Source organism: Limulus polyphemus, unplaced genomic scaffold, assembly GCF_000517525.1.
Source record: "Limulus polyphemus unplaced genomic scaffold, Limulus_polyphemus-2.1.2 Scaffold79, whole genome shotgun sequence".
Lineage (NCBI taxonomy): Eukaryota > Metazoa > Arthropoda > Merostomata > Xiphosura > Limulidae > Limulus > Limulus polyphemus.
Window position 1 is genome coordinate 86006 of NW_013665689.1, and position 24667 is coordinate 110672.

The window sequence follows — 24667 nt, forward strand, 5'->3', positions numbered from 1 at the left end:
TCCATTTAATCAGCAGCTCAAAAATAAAACAAATGGTGGTGGAGGGTGCTGACAGCCAGTTGCCTTCCTTCTAGTCAGCAGCTCAAAATTGGATTCAGTGACAGATAACCTTAGAAGGTTTGCCTTAAAAAAATAATGGAGCAAATAAGTTTGGTGGCAGTATTTCAATTACTTGAATAGTTGGAAACCCTAGTGTCAATTATTTGGTCATTTTCATGACAATCCATTTAATTGTAATTGATAAGTCAGTTATTTGAATAATCAGAAGCATTAAATTTCAATTTATTATTTTTGTGACATTCCATTTAATCATAATTTTGATTAGTCGAATATTTTATGTGATAGATGTACTAGATAGATGTGATAGATTAATTCTATCGGCTCTAATGAATAATAATTATATATAAATTGTAAGGTAGTGTTTGGTTTGAGGCTTGTATTTTGTGCAGCTAACATACTGCAGATAGTAAGGGACATATGAATAATGTGGTGAAGGCTTTGGTGAATTTACTACCTTGTTTATTTTATCTAAATTAAAAATGGGATATTTATATATTTTCTATATAAATTTACTGGGCAGTTTTCATTACTTTCAATTAATTATTCTTGGCCAAATTGAAAAGTTTTATACGGAACATTCAAGAAAGATAATTTTTTACTGTTTTTTTATAGCAGAACAACTGCCGACCAAATGGATACTTTTGCTAGACAGCTGTTAGAACATAGGTCTCAGTACAGGAGAAAAAGGTCATTGTCTAGGTCACGCTCAAGGTCTTCCCGCTCTCGAAGTAGCTCCAGATCTTGGTCAAAGTCTCGCTCAAGATCACGGTCCATTTCATCACGCTCAAGACATAGATCTCGGACACACTCATTCAGCAGCCGATCAAGAAGTAGATCTTATAGTCGCTCTAGGTCCAGCACTCCTAGATCCAGGTCTAGGTCATCATACTCTAGGTCTCCAAAACATAGATCAAGAAGTCCTAGTTATCATTCTCGGTCTCGATCTAGATCCAGAAACAGAGGACATAGATCTCCTCGACATTACACTCGTGCACCTTCTCGTTCACCTAGACATTCTAATTTTCCCAGAAGACGATCACCTTACCACAGAAGACAAGACTACTCCAACTCAGGTTATTATGGTGGTCAGTATCGTCAGTATCCACCACCCCCTCCCCCTCCACACCCAACTCCTCCTGGTCAGCCCTTAAATCCTTTTGAACAGTATTCTGTTGACAGACCTCACTATTATCATGAGCCTTATGGGTATGAAAATTTTCCTGGCTCATATAATGCCCCTGTGTTTGAGCATCCAGATGTTCGTTACAATCCTAGGTTTGGTCAACCAATACCACGGCTTGAACAACATTTCCATCATCGAGGATGGCCTCAGGACAGTGATCGTATCAGAGGACCACATCGACTACGTGGCAGACAGATTCAGGTTGTGTCTAAGCCAGTCAGCCTTCCAGTGCATATACCTAAGCAGCAAGAACAGAAAGTTAAAGAACCAGAAAGAAATGTTAAACAGGAAGAAGATGAAAAGGCTAAACATAAAAGACATCATCATCACAGTAAGGAGCGAAAAAGACAGTCTGCAGAAAAAATAAAACAATCTGATAGCCAAACCAATGTAATTGTAAAATCAGAAACAGAAAAATCTCAAGTAACTAAAAAATCTGGCCCTGAAAAAAATAGTCAAGATGCACCGGAGCCTGCATTAAAAGAGAAAAAACACAAGCACAAGAAAACCAAAGAAGGTGAAGCACATTCCAAGAAAAAGTCCAAAAAAGCACCCAGTGAAAATAATCCTGTAACTGGAAGTGAATCTGAGCGACCTTTGAAGTCTAAGAAGAAAAAGACAAAATCCAAGTCTAAACAATTGCCAGTAGAAGTAACTGCAGTAACTGGTGCTGAAGTCTTAGAGCCCAGTGAAGCAATAGAAGCTACTGCTCAGGAAGCAGACTCTACCACAAGTGAGCAGACTACTAGTCATTCAACCTCAAAAACTTTCAAAGTTACAGCTGTTGTCCCTGAAGAAACGGCAACTGAAGAAACAGAGGAACCTAAAATGGAAGGTGATGAAATTGCAGAAACTGAAACAACTTGTGTAGATGCTGATGTGGGAAACAATATGAATCAAGAGAATTTTCCAGTGGTGGAAAAGCCAGAACCTCAGGATGATGTAGTAGATGAAGAAGAACCCTATGAAGAACTGGAACCTAGTCTTCAGGTTGAATTACCTGAAATATCCAAGTGGGAGCGTGAAGATGTAGAAGATGAAGAAGATAGAGCATCACAAGGACAAGAAAAGGTTCATTCACAAGAGAAAAAAAATGCTCTTCCATCAGATGTTATTCAGAGAGCAGAAAAGGTAATTCTCCACAAACCCCGAAAAGCACCACTTTTCAGTGTGCATTCTTCAAAATTGGTAACAGATGCCAAAAAAGAACCTGAGAAAGAACTTCATTCTAAATTACCAAGGAAAGAACAGGAATATTCTCGACCAAGAGCAGAAAAGGTAGCTTCTCAGCAAGATAGAGATAACAGGAGCAGGTTTACAGATAGTAACAGAAATTCTACAAGAAAAGTAAGATTGGACAGGTCCAGATTCTCAAAAGATGTCAGTTCAGATTCTGAAGGATACAAGAAACAAAAAATGGATAAACAACAAGAACAAAAGTTGGAGAAGTTAAGATCAGACAATATTAGAAGCAGAGATACAAGAATTGAAAGGGAACACCAATCCAGGAGAGACACACCTGACCGTCCTAGAAGGGGAGTCTCTAGAGAAGATGAAATGATCAGGGGAAGCCATAACAAGGAAAGGAACAGAAATCTTTCTGGTGGTTCAGAGTCCAAACATGACCGTGAATCAAGACAAGATGACAGAAGTTTTGTGTATCGTCGAGATAGGGGAGAAATAGAAAGACATGAGAAAAGACACTATAATAGTCATGAAGAAGATAGAGGAAAGGTTGTAAGCAGAAATGAAGAAGGAAGACATGGAAGGAATCTGACCTCAGATCAGACTGAATATAAACGAGAGAAAAAAGATCATGAACAACATTCATCTAGGAGTGGAGAGAAAACTCATTCTAAGAGAATAGAGATATCTCTCACTGAAGGAAGGAGGGAGAAGTCTCAGCATGGAAGAACACATAGCCAAAGTCCCAACACTGGAGGGTCAATAAAGAAAAGAGATGACAAAATAGAAACAGAAAGTAATAGAAAGGGCATTGACACAGACACCATGCTAAAGTCCAGGAGTGAGTCTAGAAAGAATGAAAAACCAAAACATTTAGAAGAAAATAGAAAAGATACTAGTTTTGTAGGCAGTATTGTAAACAAAGAAGCAGCTGGACAAAAGAGCTCGGACACTCAAGACTTACAGAGCAGTAACCAGCAAGACAACTCATGCAAATTTTTATTATCAACTCAAACCAGTCATAGAGATCCCACTCAAGATGAATCCCATTTTGAACCAAACTATGATGAAACAAGTGACTCGGAACCATCTGGTCCAGAGCCAAACACACCTACAAGAACTCCTGAAAATCGTCGTAAACATACCATTCCATCAGACGAAACAAGTCCATCAAAGCGCCCAAAAAAAGAGAAGGAAGAAGTTGAACGAGCCTTAAGTCTAGATGCAGAAAAAAATGAAGCTTTTGGAAGGAAACGAGAGCAAACCAGCAGTCCTAGCGGCAGTGATTCATCAGATACAACAAGTGGGAGAAAGCATACAAGAAGTGGAAGTATTGATTCAGATCAAAGAGCTAAGCATAAGAAATCGAAACATAAAAAACACAAAAAGCATAAAAAACATAAAAAGAAAAAGGGTCATAAAATTAAAGAGAAAGAAAGTCGTTCTGAGAAGGAGTATAAGCTACAATCATCAGTGTATAAGAAGTAGTAAAATCTTTTGTTACATTTATAAAGCTTCTTTCCAGAAGATTCATTCTCTGTGGTAAGTTATGAGATTTTTCAGCTGGTAGTAAATCCTGAACTAAACATTTTGGTTTTGCATGTGTTGAGTTACAGTTGTTGGAAATGAAAACATTTATAAATTTTTAACAGATAATACAGAGAGCATAATGCTCTTACATGTTAAAACAAAATCAAGTATGTTTAAAGATGTATTAGATTTAATATACACACGTCATACATTTCTTACTGTTACGGTTTGATAAGGATACTTGTTGCTGTTTTTAGACTAAGTTGTCATTGACTTAGTCAAAAACAAGTTTAGTGTGAAGAACATGAATTAACTGTACTTAGATTTTTTTCTACCTTTATTATGAATTGCTGTGTTCTACAAAAGTTAAGTAGTGTAAGAAAAGTTCTTGAGATTGACAGGAATTTTTGTAAAGTAATGAATGATTCAGTAGTATTCTTTTGTACATTTTGTTTGGAAAAATGTCATGAAACATAAATGTAGTAATTAAAACTGTATAATATTGTAAATAAAATAAAACTGAAACAAAAACACATTGCTGACAGTTTTTTTTCTTAGCATAAGGTTTGCTAACACTTTTTTTGGTTTTTGTAGATGAAATAGTTGTTATACTTTAACATTCAGTTCTGCAAAGGGTCGAGTGTGTTACATCACAACAATTCTGAATATGCATATCATCAAATCATGTAGCTGATAGAGTTGTGAATGGTATGTGACAGCCCTTTCTAACACAAAGTATTCATACACTCCGATCATAAAATATTTATTCAGGCTGGAGATTTAAAATTTTCCAAGATAGGATATACCTTGAACATAATGGAATTGGAAAAGAAGAAATATGGATCAACTTGGGGTATTGGGGCCACGCAGAAAAATACCCCTATAAAAAGTGTTATCCTTATTAAGCCAAGTGTGGTGTCTTTTAACAAGTGAGAATCCATATGTCTCAGGACAACATATGTGATGTTATCAAGGAGGATCTACATCTGGAAAGCAACATAAGATGTGTACACAAGTTTTTTCCATAGCATATCCATTCAACTGTCACATATCTGAAGCAGCTGGAGAATGAAATGCATATTCATACTATTTCTAGCCAGATACAGCATCTATAGATTTCTATATGATCAGACTGTGAAAACGATCACTGGAAACCATTGTCCCTTTGCACTAAAAGGTTTAGGGAAACCAGATAGAGAGGAATAGTGAACTGTGGTCATGGCAGCCTTATGCACTTAAGTTACTCAACAGGGCTGTTGTCACAGAGCTTGGTTAGAAATGGCAACATGAACTGTAATAATGCAGTGAGAATTTTGTGTTATACCTTCTAACCTATAATTATGGCAGGATAATTAAACTTCAGTAACTTTTGATTGTATTTCTGATTAATTTTATTATTTTTTCCCTGATAAAGTACATTTCATTTTTCTTCCCCATAATCTCTGACTATACCAATGTTCCACAGTCCAGACTTTTATGCCTTTTCTAACTGAAGAGTATGGTATAAAAACTGGTGACAATCATCTCTCACCAACTTAGATGTTTGTACAGTCTTAATGTATAGCTTAAACTTTTGTAGGATTATAGTATATACATGCTGGCATTTTGTGTAATTAATTCTGAAACAAGATAATTTCATAACAATACGTTACCACTAAGATCTATAATAATTTCATGCATCAAGTTAGATCATATTATCAAATAAACAACAGTTTTAAAAATAGTGCTTGTTTGATGCTGCTGATTATACATATGTAGTGTCTCACCTGCTATGTTTATGTGGACTGGGTACAGCATATCTACATACTATTTTATTAACAAATTAATTTTCATAATGTTTAACTGTTACTGAAATCTTATTTGGAACATCAAGGTGTATTTTACACTCCTGTCATTCATTATGAGATGAGAAAATTTTGATAGGTTGATTTTAAAACTCTTGGTACTTGTTAGTCTCTCAGCTAGTAAAATCAACAAGCTGTTACGACTTATGAGGGACCATAGTTTTTCTTATTGACATTATTAGGTTATGAACTGAACAATGTGTCATAGTATTTCATTCCTTTAAAATTTGACAGTCTATTATAACAAGTTGTATCGAAAAAGAACCATTTCATCATAATGAGTTAATCTAGGTAATAATAGTCCTGACATAATTATATGAAGTGGCTGGGCAAAAAACTTGTAGACAACTAATCTGATTAACTTTGTTTAATGCTTTTAACAGAAAGATGAAACAATCTGACCAAAGGAGGAAATTCGTATTGAAAAAAATGAATTTTCAGCCAATGAGATGATGTGTACTATAAATTGTAAAATATGCTTAATAAAGCTTCAAACACCTTTGAAGGCAAGTAACAGAGGACTGTCATAGTTTATTTTGTATTCTTATTTTCACTAATGATCAGAAAACACAGCTTGTAATCAGCTATGACAATTTTATCATTGGTTCATTAGAAAAATCTACACGTGCTTTTGCAATGAAAATAAAATGTATAAAGTAAAGCAGACAAATTGATGTATGTGGTAGACTGGATAATTCATATACACAAAAAAACTGCTTCAATTTTTTATTTATGCTGCATATCGTAATCATTAATAATTATAAAACAATTTCTGTACAATTCAAACACAGGTAACAATTAGCTATTATTCCCTAATTATTTCAGGAAGAAACTCTTCTCTGTTTCTCTAACCATTCTTGAATTTTCTGCTTCAGTTCAGGGTCCGGTATTACCATATCCATTGATAGGGGACTGCGATTAAAAGGATCGGATTGGTCACTAAGGAAATAAAAAAAAGAATTTCATACCATTCTGATAGCTATAGATGAAAGATAAATAATTACAGATGCAATGTATTAGTGCTGACTAATTAAGAATCACATATTTGGTCCCAAAAAGGAATTTTGCTAGTGTTCAGTTGGGATACCACAGACAATATTATCAGTGGTATTTAAGTCATTTACAAATCAGATTAATTAAACAATATTATTTATTTGAAGTGCCAAACCAAGGGTGGGATAAACAACCATAGCATTAATGATTGTGAAATTTATCAGTAATTACAAAAAAAAAAGGTAACTAGAGCAGAATATAAACTTCAAACATCTATTCTGATAAAATACACTGAATCCATCAACCCAGTACCTTCAACTAACCTTAACAAGTGCCGAGCAATTGTTGATCTATCTACTCTAACTCTGGAGGAGGGAAGTATTACAGGATCTTCCATCAAAGTGTTCATGATTGGATCCAAGAATTCTTCAGGTGCATCTGCTGTTGCTTCATCGTCTCTTTTCTGGTCCACAGCAAGTTTCTGAAACCACAGAAAACATTAAAACTTACATTGAATATTGAAACAAAAGCTGGTCAACCACAAACAAATTATTTGAAAATACCTATATGTGTGTACCTATTATATTGAACCAACCAGAAAATGATTATCGGCAAGTTTAGTCACTAAGATAAATACAGTCTATTTCTAATTTTTTCGACAAGCAATACACAGTTTGTTATCACTTGCATAAGATTATTAACAGCTGTTTGACATCACAAAATCTACTTATGTATTACATAGGTTTAACTATAAATTTTTTTTCACTAAACATTTCTATTTCATGTCTGAATATTGAGAATTGTGGTCACTGCCCTAGTAACTGAAGGTTCTTGAGACACTAGAATACTTTATACAAAATATTTTGACAAGTGGTATATTAATTGCAACCATACTAGAAAATGATCAGTTATTATCGTAAGTTATGAACTTAAAGAACAACAATACAGGATTATATAAAATGATCAACATAAAATAAGCATTTGCTGCTCAATCCCACAGAATCATAACTGAAATGCCACATTTACTTATATACATTTTTAAAAAAACTATACTTCCAGGTAACTAGATAAAATTAGAAGTATCCTGTATCATCAATAATTTAAGACCACTTACAAACATTGAAATATTTTAAAACATTCCAATCACCAACGTCAATGAAAGCAACACTAAAAAAAGAATAAACCTTACAAATCATATAAACAATAATTTTCTGATTCATGTACTATCAGAGATTTAATCTAATAGACTGAATTTACTATGGTGTTACATAATATTTGAGTTTGTTTGTTTGTTTTAAATTTCGTGCAAAACTACATGTAACATGAGGGCTATGTGCGCTAGCTGTCCCTAATTTAGCAGTGTAGGACTAGAGGGAAGGCAGCTAGTCATCACTATCCACTGCCAACTCTTGGGCTACTCTTTTTACCAACGAATAGTGGGATTGACCATGCATTATAACGTCCCCACGGCTGAAAGGGTGAGCATGTTTGGTGGGACGGGGGATTCAAACCCGCAGATTGCGAGTCGAGCTCCCTAATCACCTGGCCAATAATATTTGAGTAAATCAATAGAGATTTTCATTTCTGCTCATTATTAAAGTCTTTTTTTTCTTTTCTTTAAAGCATCAGATGAATTATTGATTTTAAAAAACGTAAATACTATGAAAAATGTAACATACATACTAAACAAAGTTGACATTATCTCAAATATCTTACAGACAGTGGATAAAATGGATATCACAATTTTATGTAGTATAACTACCATTTGTAGTTATTTAACTAATAATTCCTTAAAAAAAAATTAACTACCTGCTAGTCAACACCTGATAAGCTAATAATATGTACAATATTCTGCTATACATTCCCCCTGCACATTTTTATTTCTAGGTAAGAAAGTTGTATTCTACAACAACATTTGAGTAAAGAGTAAATGATTTTTTGTGATGCGCGAAGAAAAGGCTTGAAATATTCAACTAGCATCTTGGTTATATGCTTATACAGAAGATGAAAATTTTAAACAAACAAATACCAGTCTTTCTGCTTATATTGTAATGGATTCATCTACAAATTTCATGAGTTGAGCAACAATTATTTGTGTAGTTTAACCGGCAGTTTCATTAAAAGTATTGTTTTCTCTCATTATATCTGATATAACCAGTACTGACAAGGCCTTTTGCCCCCCAACACTGGGGCTCTTGATGCTGTCAGGAACATGAAAGATATAATGGTTGAGACACTATTTATATTAATAAACTATATGACAATAATTTTTAAGGTAATAAAACAAACAAGCTACACACCTGTATGGCTTCATGCAACTGCTCCAAATCAGTAGCCAAAATTGATTTTCCAATTTTATGTAGTACAACTTGAGCTTGAGGAAACAGGCTTGTGGAATAAGATCTACCATCTTGTATCACAGCTAGACAAAATGCTCGAGATGTAGGTCCTATTGTTGCACCCAAATGGAGGTAAATTTCACAGATATCTTGGACCAGCTGATGAGGTTTGAAATCATATTCTCCTAGATCTTTGACTTTCAAGTTTTTTTTCTTTGGTCCAACCTGAAAAAAACAACAACAAAAACACAGATTAATAACTCTAAAAATTATGGCCAGAAATATCACCAACAGCTACAGTACCCATATAAAAAAAAACAATGCATTTTAATATTTATAAGTAAAAACTTATGAACAGTATTTTCAGTTAGATATACTTTTTACTGGGTTGACTTTAGTTATATATGTGGGTAGCTTACTTTTATCAGAAGCTAATATCAATAATAACATGCTAACCCACTAAATTTAATATTTTAAATAATTTTTTGTTTTATATCTTCTGGAAATCAAAATTTCTAATTAAATACTAACATATTTTCTACACTGAATTTTCAATGTTAATAAATTTGAACTAATTAAAATTAAGACCTTCATATCAAGAATTGAGTGCACACTTTGCTAAACAGGCCCATTTCACATTTAGTTCAATTTCAGAGACAGTTTTTAGATAATTATGTCCAAATAATGGTATTCACATACTGTAGATTTCTGTTTCATTTGATGAGTTGAAAAAACTTCTTTTTTTTCTTTCTTTCTTTGTGATCTTTGGTCTAATTCTTAATCACCTCTCAGTGTATTAATCCTACAAGCTCTACGTGCCAGGTCTGTTGAATCAACAGATCTTGAAATATTTGAAAATGCTTAGGTCTATTGATTCAACAGATCTTTATCTTATGGCTGCTGTTTGCAGTAAAAATCATTCAAGGAAACTGCCTGAAATTTGAGATTGACTATCTAAAGATTATGTAGGTTCAGTAGAATGAAAAACCTTAATTTGATATTTGTATGAATCCTCAGGTTTGGAAATTTTAAATATTTATTTATGAAATATTTTTTTAAAAGAAACTATTCCTCAAGATTTTAATTTCTCATATATATATATAAATATATTTCTCATAACATTTTAGTTCTAAAAAGTTGTTTTTGTTTTGATTACAAAAAACACCATTTGTATTTTTACTGTTTGCAATCACTGATATAAAAATAAACTTGTTAAAATAGAAAAAATATAAACAAGGCAACTGTTTTATTGTTGTTAATCAGAAGGTTTTTTTAAAAATAATATTCAGCAAGTTCTAAGATTCTTTTATATATATATACATTCATATTCAGTGTATTACCTTCCCCAACAGAGCCCCATTACTGATAAAACTAACATAAAGATGGTGTAAGAAACAGTGGTCTTCTTGGTGAAACTTCCTACATTTGAATGTTGACTGATTTGAGCATTTCTATGTATGAACATGCACAAATGACTTGCAAAAATAATAGATGAAAAGAAGAAACAAAGTGGTTTGCTGTTTAGTCCGACTAAATGATTAAATCAGTTCAGGTCACAAAATGTCCATTTTAACCCTCCCGACGGCAATAAATGCAGTTTCCAAATACAAGTTTTTTCTGAGTGGTAACTGCATTCTTTTGTAATAAATAAATAAATTATTATCTTATGTTAGTCTTTTTTTTGTAACGTTCAATCTGAGATTGCACTGACAATAATAAGATAGTGAAAAAATGAACTGCAAACTTACAATTATATATATATATATCATAAATTTGACTTTGTCAATTATATTTTGTCCTAGAGCAGGGGTCTCCAAACTATGGCCCGCGACTTCAGTTTATCTGGCCCACCAAGAGTTTATTACAAGTAATAATACATTTTTTTAATATTATAAAAACAAAAAATAAAACGTAATTGAGCAAAAGCCAATCTGATCATGTATGCATCCCTACTTAATTTTACCACAACCCCTCTGGCCCGTGAAGCCTAAAAAGATCTACTTCCTGGCCCTTGTCCAAAAAGGTTTAGAGACACCTGTCCTAGAGCAAAGTATAAAACATTATTTATAAATAGCTTAAATTTGTTTAATAAATATCAATATACAAAAAAAAGAAAAAAATCATATTAATTATCTTTATATGGTTTTCATTTGCATTTGATCTCCCTGTCATCTAAGCCTAAAGATTCTCATACAGTTCTTGTTACATGAAAACAAACTATTTTTCTATCATACCACCAGAACATATTCAAATGATGCACTAAGTTATAAAACAGGCTTAACAAAAACAAATGTGGCTTTTATATGCTACAGAAGTTATTGAGAAAACTACTTTTCTAGATCACACAATATCGAACCAAAGCTTCTCCTTACTCAAAGTTGGCTCTTCAAAGTCATGCTTTCACGTGATATACTATTGGTTCACACACACTAACATGCACAGGAAAAAAAAAGCTCTTATCACATCCTTAGATGTTTAATCTATGATGTTACAAAGCTAAGACACAGTGCATTATATAAAAAGTAAGTGGGCTTGTACTGAAGTTACAAATTTCAAATTGACACCACTTCTTTCAAACTTATGTCAGTCTGCATTTCAGACAGCTATAAATGGTGCAATACATTCAGAAATACAAAAGAAAAATTGAAACAGAAATGTTGCCATTCAGAAAACTGATATTAACTACAAAGATAAAATCCAGATTTAAATTTCTTCTGAATTTTTAAGTACAAATTTAAAGTATTTTGTTTTTAAAAATTGCAGAAATGATTAATACTTATTCTGAATTTTTAACAAATTCTGTGGAGCAATTTTTATACTCAATCATTGATGATGCCACCCCAGGTATTTAAAAATGACAGCTTGCTCACTTACTGGCATCCATAAGTTTAAAGAAGTTTTTCTTTTCTAGCACATACAGTATCTCGTGAATGTTTCATAAATGTAAAGACCATAAAAGGTCAATATCAATATACATTACAAATGTAAGAACTATGCTCATTAAACACTTTGGTGGCCAATGGTAAAGACATTTAAAACATGCAAACAAAACCTGAAGTGAATGACTACTATACTACATTAAAATATGATACCCAATAATCTGAGCACTTTCAGAAGGTGGACATTTCTCTTTCAGGAGCAAACATTCCTAGTTTGCCCCTGAAAAAAAAGCTCCACTTATCGAAAGTGCTCGGGTTATAGGGTATTGTATTTTCGTGTTAAATTGATTTCTTGAATCTATATGTTTTCCTAGCATCATGACTATACACTACACTATTACAGTTACATAAATAGACGACTTACTTAGTTTCTAAAGCATAAGTACTATATAGCAATTAAAGAAACCTGTAAAAAGAAAAATAGAATAACATACCAAGTGTAACAGGAAGTAATTCAGCATAGAGGCAATGCGATGAACCATAGAAGGATGACAAAAAATAGAGGTAATTTCAGATGTCAACCATTTCAGGGTGTAGATAGTTTCATTGCTCATAACATTATGAAACCTAGCCAACAGGCCAAGGTGGTGGAAGTTTTCCTCATTCTGCTGTCGATATCTAGTTGGAAGAGAATTCCACTCTCCACTGTCTCGTTTTATCTGCAGTTCTTTGATTTTAGCCATTAACTAAAAAAGAAAATTTTTGCAATAATCTGAACATCTTCAGACTGAATACAGTTGTGGTAACAATACAGTTATACAAGTCATTTACTTTGTTAAAAATCTAATCTTTACTCAATAGCTTATTAACAGTATTCCATTAACAATACAAATGTGGATCTATGTAGTCTTTCAGATTCATTAAGTATTAATCACAGAAAGTCTAACTTAAGTATTCTATGATGAAAAAATAGTTTTTAAAAATACAATTTTAAGTGTCCCAAAACTAAAAATTAGTTCTTTAAAAGCAGAAGATTATACAATATGTCTATTTTCTCAGTGTAACATTATAGTTAATTATAGTGAAATCAATAAGTTTGTGATCATTAAATTTTAGTAAACAACTTTTTTTGTCTAAATGAGATTCAACATGACTATCAATAGCTTCTTTTGGATTTCACACAAAGCTACTCAAGAGTTATCTGCACTAGTTGTCTCTAATTTTGAAATGAAAGACTAGAGGGAAGACAGCTAGTCAATAATACCTACAGCCAACTCATGAGCTACTCTCTACCAATGAATAGTGGGATTGACGTTATAACACTTCCACAGCTGAATGAGCGAGCATGTTTGGTGATGGAAGTTGAACTCGTGACCTACAGATTGTTAGTCGACGGCTCTAACTGCCATGTAAATACCAATAGAATTGGCTGAATAATAAACCTGTGCAAACCTTTTGAGACCATGATACTAAAAATATCTTTACAGTAAAGTTAAAACTAGAATATATGAAAGCAACACTTGTTATGAAAAGTGAATCTCTTATAACTATACAGCTGGCCTGAAGAGCCCTGGAATGAGTTAAAAGCACTGTTGGCAATAAATAAGATGAATATAGTTTGGATGGAATACAATTATAATACACTCTTTTAATTCTCGAAAATCCCTAAGGAACTATATTAAAAACATAGTGTTTAAAAATGTAATAAGTCTAATACTAATGTCTTATAACAAGTATAATTGTAATAATTCTTTACCAGCTTGTATCAAATGGCTGAAATATAAATAATGTTCTAACTATTACCGTGTTTCTTGCGTTGTCAGCAATGGATATGACAAATATAGTGTGGTTGGAATACTATTATTGTAAACTCTTCTAAATTCTTGAAAATCTTAAGGGATTAGATAAAGAATGTAGCATTTTAAAATGTAATAGGCCCTATATTAATGTCTTATGACAAGAATAATTTTTTGGTTTTTATAATAAAATATGCAAGTACACTTTGTGTTTGTCTGTGTGCGAGTGCATTTCAGTTACTTGTACAAAAAACAAAATAAAATTCTAAAAGGAAATCAATCATACTGTTGATGATTCAGTCAGAGAACTTGTACCATTTTCAGAGTATTTATTATCTAGGTTTTAATCAACTTTTAATAAGTTAAATGATAATATGATAATATCCTGCATAAATGATAACTTATCAACAGAAATCAACACACTGACAACATGCATTCATTTTACACCCATTTATAGATAACAGCCCATAAAGTAAAACTAGAAAATTTTATAACTTAAAAAAAATTACTTGTGTACGTGAAGTTATATTATCAAATTCATACCCAATAACAAACAATAGTTACTACTATCAAACAACAGTCAAACATAAGATTCAATAAGTTGTAAAAAAAAAGTTCCAATTATTTCAAAGCAGTTGTTAATAGTATGATACATACTATAACTTTTTTTTCAGCTGAAAAAATAACTTATTTTACAATAGCAGGCTCAACTTGAGATGAATTCTGAATTTGCAAACTCTTCACTGTTCCATTATTCCCAGAATTAATGAAAAAACACAGGAAAAAAACCCTTCGACTAAATTATATTACATTTTGTGATAAAGAGATTTTCTTAACTAAGTATTCTCTTGAAGGATAATTTTATGAAACGTGCAATGTTGAAAAATGCTGAGAAAATGGTTTTGAATACTTGGAACAAAATTTCAATATGAAAAATATTGAACACACACACAAGTTTCAAATTAAATTAATGAAAGAGCAAACAAAAAAAAGATGTAAATGTAAAACTTTTCTCATAATGAAAGACCTTTAAACTTAAAAATTCAAAAGAAAATAAGCCTACTGTTATCAAAATGTATTTTCGAGAATATTAAAATAGTTTCACTCACTGAAAGAGCTTCATCTAAGAGAAAGATAGCATCATTAATGAGGAGATTTATGAAGCGAAGGAACAGAGGAACGTCTGCATTTTCAACTTTTTCTTCAGCTTCTATTGCTAACTGCTATAAGAGAAACAAATAACAGAAAATATTAAACCAAATATGCTACAGGTGTACTGTGCAACTTTTAGCAAATGAATATTGCCAGTTTAGTTAATTGTATTGAACTGTAGTATATTACTATACTAAAATAATAGAGTAATAGTTTTATTTTCTGGAGTGATAATATGAAAACTTAATGAAAAAAAAATAAATTTTCAGAAGGTCACATACAATACAATTAGTAACTTCATCTAAACTTATTTCAACCATATGAAAAAAATCCTCAAATGCAAACTTTAAAAATGTGACAATTTTATGAATAACATACTTAAAAAAATAGGGGTCAACTGATGACAGCTTCTACAAGACAGTATATGCTTGTTGGAAAAGAAATTTCAATGTTGTAAAGATAGTTTTTGTGTGCGTGTGTGAGAGAGAGAGAGATTGAAAAACTGTATTAATTTTTTTAAAACCAATAAATATGTAAACTAAAAATAATGGACATGCACTTGACAAGAAACTATAAATATAAAAACATAACAATAAATGTTTCATCTCTGGCATATCATTGTTGGGAAAATGATAAAAATAACAAATCAAATTAATAAGTGTTAGCCTCTTTAGGAGATACAGTACAATCTCAATTAATGAGCATCTCAATGGCTACCACACCATTAAGGGTAAACCTTTTCAGTCTCTATTTTTTAGTATTTATAAACAAAATAAATCTTGCAATAACAGGCACCTCAATATTCCGGATTAAGGGCAGTGTCTTTAGTCTCATTCTCTCTATATGAGCGTTCAATACAGTGGGCAGTTATCTTTGTATGCCTGTACGGTATACCACTAAATCACAAAAGTCCCAGTCTCATTGTGACTAACTTGTATCAATTACCTGCTGTTAAAGATAGATCAAGCAGAAAAATAAAACTCAGCCTAGAGTACTAACTGAATAACAAACTGGCAGTTATTTTGATGTAAATTAATTATTTATAAAGAACTAATTAATCATCAGGGGGTGCTTGAAGATTGAATAATCTTCCTTCACCCTGCACAAGGCTTATGAATTTTAAAATAGCACAGGGTTTAGGCTTTTATAGGTTAATTGAATTTATAATCATAAGGGCACAAGATCTAATTCACCCCCACCTTCACCATTTTAACTACTGCTAAATCTGAATTTTTAATAACAGAAACCTTGTTAAAAAGAGTATGTCTCCCTACATTTAAGAGTTCATAGTCCTCTTTTCAATTAAGCCTGTTTTTATTTGTAATTCTTATACTTCTTTTTTTTTTTCCTTTTCTTTTATTGTCTGTAAACACTCCTGTTTCCATTAAGTTTCTGATCATGGAATCTATGTTATTCCGAAACTTCTAATAAACACGTTTTTCATCATTACTGTTATCCTCTCACTTTTTAGTAGCCTTCAGATTTTTGACTAATTTACATGTATATAACCTGTACACTATACATATGATATTCGAATACCCTCTGTTAATTCCATAAAACAAACTCCCAGAGGATATTAAACAAGTATATCCAACTGTTGTGAATACAAATTTAAAGTTCATAATTCATTCTACCTTAATCTTCTCCTTGTGCACTTCTATCTTCCACAGATAGTACAGAACAATGTACATGGGTCGGCGATACTGAAATTTCTCCTCAAAGGCAACATTATGTCCTGTCATCTCAATGCTGATGAATACATGAAGCAAAGTAGGAACCAGATGAATAATGTTTGGAAATTCTTTAAACATTTTTTCTCTTTGAGTGCAACTAAAAATAAAAGCAAAAAACAAACATATTTAAAGAAGATAACCCTACAGCAGAATGTAAATTTAGAAGTACAACTACCAAGAAACACTGATGGTTCCACTAAACATACAATTATTTCCTATATTATTTCAAAGATCTGGTGACAAACTAAGTACAGTAAAGTTCAGTATGCCTAATAACAATGGTTTATGTACAGTTAACAGCTTATGAGTCTAATGATGCTGGGACTTGAGTAGAGATGTTTTCAAAGAATTACAACACTAGCAAAAACCAAAATACTTACTGACAACTTCACCACAGACTAAGTCATTTAATTATATTATGTTCAAAAATGTTGTAGTTAATTTTGGCAATAATAACATATACACAGTAATTACACAACTTCACCTGTAAGTACCTTAAAAACTTGTAACAGTATTTCATAGTTACATTATACAATTCTCTGTGCCATGTTACTGTTAACTAGATGACGAAGCTGAGAAAAAAATTAAGAGATTAAAAACTGTGTTTTCTGCATTTTCAATACAATACTTAAATCACTGATAAAACATTGTAAAAATGTACCAAATTAAGCAAACAACAACTACTTACCTCACTAAGAGCCCTTCATATCGTTCTTGGTCTCTAGGTGGCATCAATGCTTCTAAAATTTCAGCCAGTTTTGCTCGTAAATGGGGGTTATTAATCCTTTCTGGTGAACCCATAAACACCAAAACTAAATTAAGCAAGTGACCTAACATAGGACCGACTTCCTGCATATAAAAATTGTGTGATTCAGATAAGTATCCTTTACTGTGAAAAAAGGTCTTCCTTTTATAGACAAAATAATAAAAATGCTCATTTTAGTAATTTGTTGAGTAGAACATGTTATAAGTGCAAATAACATATTACTATCATTCCTGCATATGTATTTTAAGCATGTTTGTGTGCAAAATTAAAATTATATTGTTATAAATATTTAAATCCACTGTTATACAAACTACAGTCCATCAAATGTTTTAAACTTATAAAACATCCATTCCAAAGATGACCAATAGTGTTAAATCATGAGTAAAAAAGAAGCTGATACAGATAGAAAAAAGAAGAAGACAGGAAATGAAGCTGTCAAAATGTGACAAAAACTAAGAAAATATGACTTTCACAAATGAATAATTCTTTACCATCATCATAAATTATCTAGTTTCGTCCACCCAAAAAAGATGAAATGAGAAAAGTACGGTATGACTGGTACATGTTTTAGCTGTACATACTAGATTAATTACCACCCTTTTGTTTTGATGTGGTACTTCCAGATAAACTGTTTTTCCCTCAACAGATTAGGAAGAACTCATTAACAACTAAAGGTTTGACCAGAAAATGCACTGTGGAGTTAAAACTGAATTCTGTAACTTTATTTGAGTTTGAAGAAAGAGACCAAACACAATGTGAACAAAGAGAAAAAAGCAATTTTTATTCAAAACTTTAAAACAACAAAAGTGACTGGTGTGCAAGACAAAAGACAGTGTTTTTACTGAATGTTGAGAGCTCCCTACAAATTCCGTAAATCTATCACAGGCTGAGAAAATGGCATTATCTACACAGTTCTATAATTGTATCCTTTACATGATCCATGTGCTACTTATGTCACTGTTGTAGATTACGACGACAGAAAAATAAGAGACAATACATTATAAAGGTTTCATCTGACCTCACTGTCCTCCTTCACATAGTGTTTTACTATCCCATGAGAAAGTGCAAGTGATACCATAGGAGAATAACTCAGAACAATAGGTAACTAGAGCAAAAAAGAACTTAATTGCATTCCTTGACCAATGTTCTACTTTTAAACTTACATATGTATGTATAAAGATTAAAAACTTTAGGTGAATTTTCAATGTTCCAATTACTGAATAAAGAAGATATAAAACATCTAATTTTCCTCCACACTATATTCAAAATCTAAATAATTTAATTTAATTTTTGCAATTTCATATCTTATTTCTAATCAAATAGACACAGAGGCAAGACAATTTCCCCTCAACTAACCATAAAGAAAGTGGCCTTTTGCCAGATAGTCCAAGTAGTTATATATATATATGTTTTAATCCTAGTTTTGTTATCTACCTCAAAGTAAACAGAATGAAAAAAACAACAACACTAATTTAACTTCATAACCTTTATGGGGCTCTAAAAACACAGAGTTTAAATCTTGGATTTTTCAGAAGTTTGAATACAACTTACCTGAAAAAAAGTGTATGAAAAACCTATAAAGGAAGCATTTGTAACTCACTAAATGGAAATAAAAAATGCACATAGCCAAACACAATATGTATTTCTTACAAGACAAAATAACTTAAGAATATCATTCTGCATTGTCATAACAATGCTCTAATAATGACTTACTGTAACTAATTCTTTTTATTTTATTTTGTTATTTAACACAGTTAAATGAACTTAACAGTATTACATAAAACTTTCTTGCTTCCTAAATGTATAAAACACTATTTTTACTTTTACCCACTCATATGGAGTATATATGCATAATAGTCCTTCAGTTTTGTTAACTGTTTCTTTATAATAAAGAGAAAACTCTTAAAACATCTTAATTTTTTCTCAGATACTTACAAAAAGATACCAGAAGTACAATGTTTTTATTTTTTGAAAATAAAATGTTAATTATCTAATTTGAGGTTTCATTTGAAGCTTCATAAAAAATTTATTTGTCCCTTTCTACAGGGTAAAAGGATCAGAGTTCTCAGAAACCCTTATGACATTTTTTTAAAGAGATATATAAAGTAGCATGATCATTCATTACAATTCATCATTTGCTACTATATAGCATAAATATATAAATCTAACATATTTTAAATATAAAAATAATTTACTTAAAGATAAGAAGTGTTTTGCTTCACCTCAAAGCTTGTTGGGCTGAATCTTTTTATGAAAATTGTGCAATCTGTCACATTATGAATGACAAATTCTGGAATACATTTGAGAGCTTCTGGAACAGAGGATGGAAGAGGAAATGTCAGTGGTTCTAGCTCTGTTGAGTTTTCATATACTCCAACTTGACAGAGCCAGGCTGCAGTAGTCAAGTGAAACTGTAGCATTAGGGACAATGTCTCAGGCTCTAATAAAGCTGCCTTTAGAGACAAAAACTTCATCATTCCTAGTAAAACATGAAAAACATAGAAGTCTTCATAAAGTGCACTCATATTTTAAGTAAAAAAGTATACAGTACACCAAAAACCTAAATTTCTTTAGCTCAATTATATATGTTTTAAATAATACAATTAACATCTGAATAACTTATGTAAATCAAACCTTCATCATATTAAATAAAAAGTCTTCAATTCATTAGTTTAAAGTAGCAGAAAAAATGTTTTAACATCAAGATTTAAAATCGAAAATGATGGAAAAAAAAACCAACAAAAATTGACTTGGGAGAAAAAAATTCCATAAGTTGTACTTGATAATTAGTAGTAAATTACATCTACATTGCATATTTTCCTAAATCAAGTATTCTCATAAATGACTTAGGACAGTAAGAACTTTCCTTTTGTTGTACATTTCAAATCACTAGCACAGATCTTCATCAGACCAGTGTAGGTGAATCTTGACAGTTTCATGATCAAAGAGAGAAAAAAAAAACAAGGGGATTCATTTCCTCCCATCATATCTTAAATGTAATTCTTTAAGAAAGCCTGGAAACAGCCATAATTCCAGCTTTAGTTATAAATTTTAACTCTGAAATATAATGATAATAGCACTCTCATAAAATACCATTTCAATAAATTCCTAGTTGCCTAAATTTGTAATATCCCAAAATCACACTTATGATGGAAATAAAAGGTCACAACCTTGGATGTTATGATAAACATAAAAGTAGACTTCTATAGACCACCAATCACAGAGATTGTTATCTGCTTTTCCTCTTCAAGTCCTGCCAGCCCTAGTAAGTTAATTATAGTACCATTCATACTTTTCAAATAAGTTTGCAAACTACATGTATTTTTGTAGTGTGATGATGTATGTATCCTCAACTTTCAAAAACAATAAATGTCTACAAAGTTTGTCAGTTAATATCTACAAGTTATAAAAACATATACAATGTAGTCCACTACCATCCTATTTAACTTCTTTTATCAGCCAGAAACTCAAAAGTACCTTTTTCAAATTTCATCTTTGTACTTTTATTTTTAGAAATTCAGTTCATCCTCAGAAAGAATGTTATCAACATAATGTCAGTCATAAACCCCATAAAAAAACCAAAAAAACTGTGTGTACAAACTCAAATTATAAACCACAGATTTGTAAAATTGATGAAACAAATTCAAACCAACAGATGAGAATCAATTGTGAAGAACGTCAAGAAAATCTGGTGAAAACTAATGTCTTCTAAAACAGAATGGGACAACCACCAATAGCCATGAAAAAAAAATCCATTATAAACCAAGTTACAAAATGAAAAATCTGAAAGTTAAAATATTTCTTGATTTATATCAGTATAAACTAACCAAAACTCACCAAAGCCCCAAAAAATTAAATCAATGCCCATATCCTTTTTGATCACACCTAACATACTTTAAACACAACTTTGTATCCTTTTACTGTTCTTTAAGTTATATTATTTTGAAATCTTCAGCTTTCTCTTGTAGCCATGTTTACTCTATATAATAAAATCTTCCCAAAACAAATCTTTCTTGATTTGGGGAAAATCTTTGCCACAAGTTAAAACATTACATGTACAATGTTTTGTCTTTTACTCACCACAGTGAACCCATATTTATACAGGATTTGAAATATATATAGTATTAACCTTACTGATTTATCATACAAATTATTCAAAAGACAAGCTGATTAAGATATTGAAAAATAAACATGAAGCCCAATTTCTCTCTCAACTCACCACCTGCCCTTGAGTTATACCATTTCAGGGAATCCCACCCCCTAATCAATAAACCTGAACAAGGGCAAATCAAAAGAACAAAACTAGACTTCTCTAAACATACAAATGCACTCAACCTCTATAAGAAGCCCAGTCTTTTTCTTTTGATTTGCCCTCGTCTAGGATTATTGACAAGGGGTGAACCAAATGGCAGAATTGTCTTTAAGTTAGAGCATTGTTTTCACACAATCACAATTGGATTGACTGCATTATCCTAAATGAATAATTACTCAGCTTCTACAGCTTCTTTTCAATAATAAATACACATCATTCTATAAACTAGAAATGTGAGTGTGTGTATACATAAATCCAACCACCATGCAAAGAACACTTGCCCATGGACTAAAATTAAATACATGCATGTTTTCATAAATATCAAATAATGTTTTAGAACAGTGAAACATTATTTACCATTTTTATAACAATTAACTGAAAAATACAAACTTAATTTACTAAAAATAGATGCATCTCCATTCCATTGTTGATAAAAGACTGCTAACTTTGTATCAGAATAATGGTGCTGTTAGAACATACATAATCACATTCTGTTAAACATTTATTGAAGCTTTATTTCCATGCATTTTTCATCTCACAAACCTCTCTCCATTTTTTCTTGTAACCTCTGCACAGCATCAGACGAATTACCTCCCTGAAGACGAGCATCTTCATAAAATCCCTGTATTTGAGCAAGATGCTGATTTAACTTTACCAGTCTTTCATGAACAACTTTAAAACCCAGGTCTATAGCACAATGTGTGGCATAAAAAACTTCAGTGGAGAAATTGAAACTATCACACTTCACAAGAACGGCTTGATTTTCAGAAGATGGAACCAGAAACGTTTCCTTACTTAGGTCTACGACATACAAGAAAAAAGTTCCCTTTAACGTTTGCAATAAAATTGTAATAATATCAATCTACATAAATTTAATTAATTACAAGCAGTTCTAAAAGGAGAAATTGAAACTATCACACTTCACAAGAACGGCTTGATCTTCAGAAGTTGGAACCAGAAACGTTTCCTTACTCAGGTCTACGACATACAAGAAAAAAGTTCCCTTTAACGTTTGCAATAAAATTGTAATAATATCAATCTACATAAACGTAATTAATTACAAGCAGTTCTAAAAGGAGAAATTGAAACTATGCTTACTCTGTAGCTATATACTCAAAACACTAACAAGTTCTAGTTCTGCTGCTGGTATTAAATAACACAATGTTAATTGTAATATATACTGAAATAAACATCACAGTTCCTCCTACTGTCACAAACAAATCTTACTTGTAAAAAATCTTTTAGGTATGACAAATATGTGCAAGTGGAACTCACTGATGTATGTTTCCTTTTGACAGTGGGTAAGTACAAATAAACACCATAAATGCATGTTAAACTTGTGTATGTACACAATGATTACAAGCAATGTAGTTTACTGCACATTCAAGTTCAACTAATTAAATGATTAGGCTTCTAATAAAATAATGCAAGCAAATAACTTAGGTTTAAAGCAACCACACACCACACACACAAATATTTATTTGAGTGTTGTCTTTTAATTTTACATACTAGCCAGTTCGGTTTAAATTATTTAAAATAACACGAGGATAACAAGTACATTATAAGTAACATAATATAAAACTTGTAATGACTATCTCAAATGAATTCATCAGTTGGATACCATCACTATAAAAACGTTTTTTTTTCTATTATACTTTCTAGTTTTGAACTAGTCTGCTATCATGATATCTGTCAGTTTTATTGCATTTACAAATATTTTGATACAATGAACATAATATAGGCTAGGTGTAAAAAAAAAAAAAAAAAGATGACTTTCTTATTAACCATGAGATCAACTAAAACATTTTTATTCACATAAAACACAATTCATTTCTTTATACACAGTTATAAGGCAGTGAATTAGAAAAAAAAATGGGATCTGTAAGAAACTCGAAGACCACAAAATTTACCTCTCAAGTGCAAGTTTTTATTTTTTGCTTCTCCATCTCCACTAGCTTCAGCAGCACAGTAAGTGGGATTAACTTTAAGTATCTTTGGAGAATCAGGTAAAGAAAAAGGTTTACACAATCGAAGTAAAACACTTCCAAAGTTAAGCATGAAACCATCAGAGGCCTGCACAGAGCCAAATACTTCCTCAAAGTGAAAATTCCATAGCTTACTCCGCTCTGTATAAAGATAACAATCAATTGGCAATTATAAGAAAATAATAATAACTCTTATTTCTTAATATTTCAATAAAGCAACTACAAAACTATATTAGATCCAAAACATGGTCTTTTATCTTAAGGTTATTCTGAAATGTAGGTTTTCTTTGTTAATTTTATCAAGTTTTGTGTGTTAATTTTTTAAATCAGTTTTTCTAAAACTAAAATATTTTTTTTACTTTGTTCTACTATTTTTTTTACATCAACATTTTTTATGTGAATTATAACTGACAACCCACCTTGGTAAGTTTTAGGAACTGGAATTTTTAACCCAAACAGTATTTTATATGGATTTAGACTAAACAGTCAGCTCAAAGACCCTTTAGATTCGGTTACAGCTCTCCCAATATAGAAATACTGACCAGATAGAGAGGCAGCCAGTCACAAGCACCCACCGTTGCAAGGATTTTGTCTGATTCATTAAACTAAATAATTGATTTGACTGCTTTTACAACACAACCATAGCTGAAAAAGCAGGAAGAGTTCAACAGTATCAGTCTCAAACCTTGGACCTTTCAATCCACAACCTGGCATGCTAACCACTTGGCCACACCCCAAAAAAAGCAAATTTTAGATTATGCTGTCATACAAATTTCCTCTAAACTTGATAAAGTACTTTTTCTTGGTTGTAAGCCATGTAAAAGCAAGTTTCAAAATATTTTGTATAGACCTTCTATAAGCTTATGAAAGTGATAAAATTAAAAGTACAACCATTACAAATTTTGTAAGT

The 24667-nt window shown here is 31.6% G+C and overlaps 2 protein-coding genes across 6 annotated transcripts in view; one reads left to right on the forward strand and one right to left on the reverse strand.

Annotated features, from left to right (window-relative positions):
* Nucleotides 1–6318, forward strand: part of LOC106467317 (E3 ubiquitin-protein ligase RBBP6-like) — a 79394-nt gene extending 73076 nt beyond the window's left edge. Inside the window, exon 16 of one of the 2 annotated variants that reach the window (XM_013927665.2) lies at nt 673–6318. In XM_013927665.2, the coding sequence (XP_013783119.1) occupies nt 673–3916 (3244 nt within the window). In that variant the 3' untranslated portion in view covers nt 3917–6318. The remainder of the gene's footprint in view (nt 1–672) is intronic. The other variant, XM_022396136.1, reaches the window with a different exon arrangement.
* A 185-nt stretch (nt 6319–6503) lies between these two features.
* The window catches only part of LOC106467359 (ubiquitin conjugation factor E4 A-like), a 38406-nt gene continuing 20242 nt past the window's right edge, over nt 6504–24667 (reverse strand). For 3 of the 4 annotated variants that reach the window (XM_022396151.1, XM_022396157.1, XM_013927709.2), the window contains exons 9-18: nt 23683–23898; nt 22316–22573; nt 19683–19939; nt 17383–17543; nt 16596–16791; nt 14919–15032; nt 12508–12759; nt 9096–9359; nt 7119–7276; nt 6504–6741 (exon numbers count right to left, since the gene is read on the reverse strand). In XM_022396151.1, coding sequence (XP_022251859.1) covers nt 6624–6741; nt 7119–7276; nt 9096–9359; nt 12508–12759; nt 14919–15032; nt 16596–16791; nt 17383–17543; nt 19683–19939; nt 22316–22573; nt 23683–23898 — 1994 coding nt within the window. In that variant the 3' untranslated portion in view covers nt 6504–6623. The remainder of the gene's footprint in view (nt 6742–7118; nt 7277–9095; nt 9360–12507; nt 12760–14918; nt 15033–16595; nt 16792–17382; nt 17544–19682; nt 19940–22315; nt 22574–23682; nt 23899–24667) is intronic. The other variant, XM_022396163.1, reaches the window with a different exon arrangement.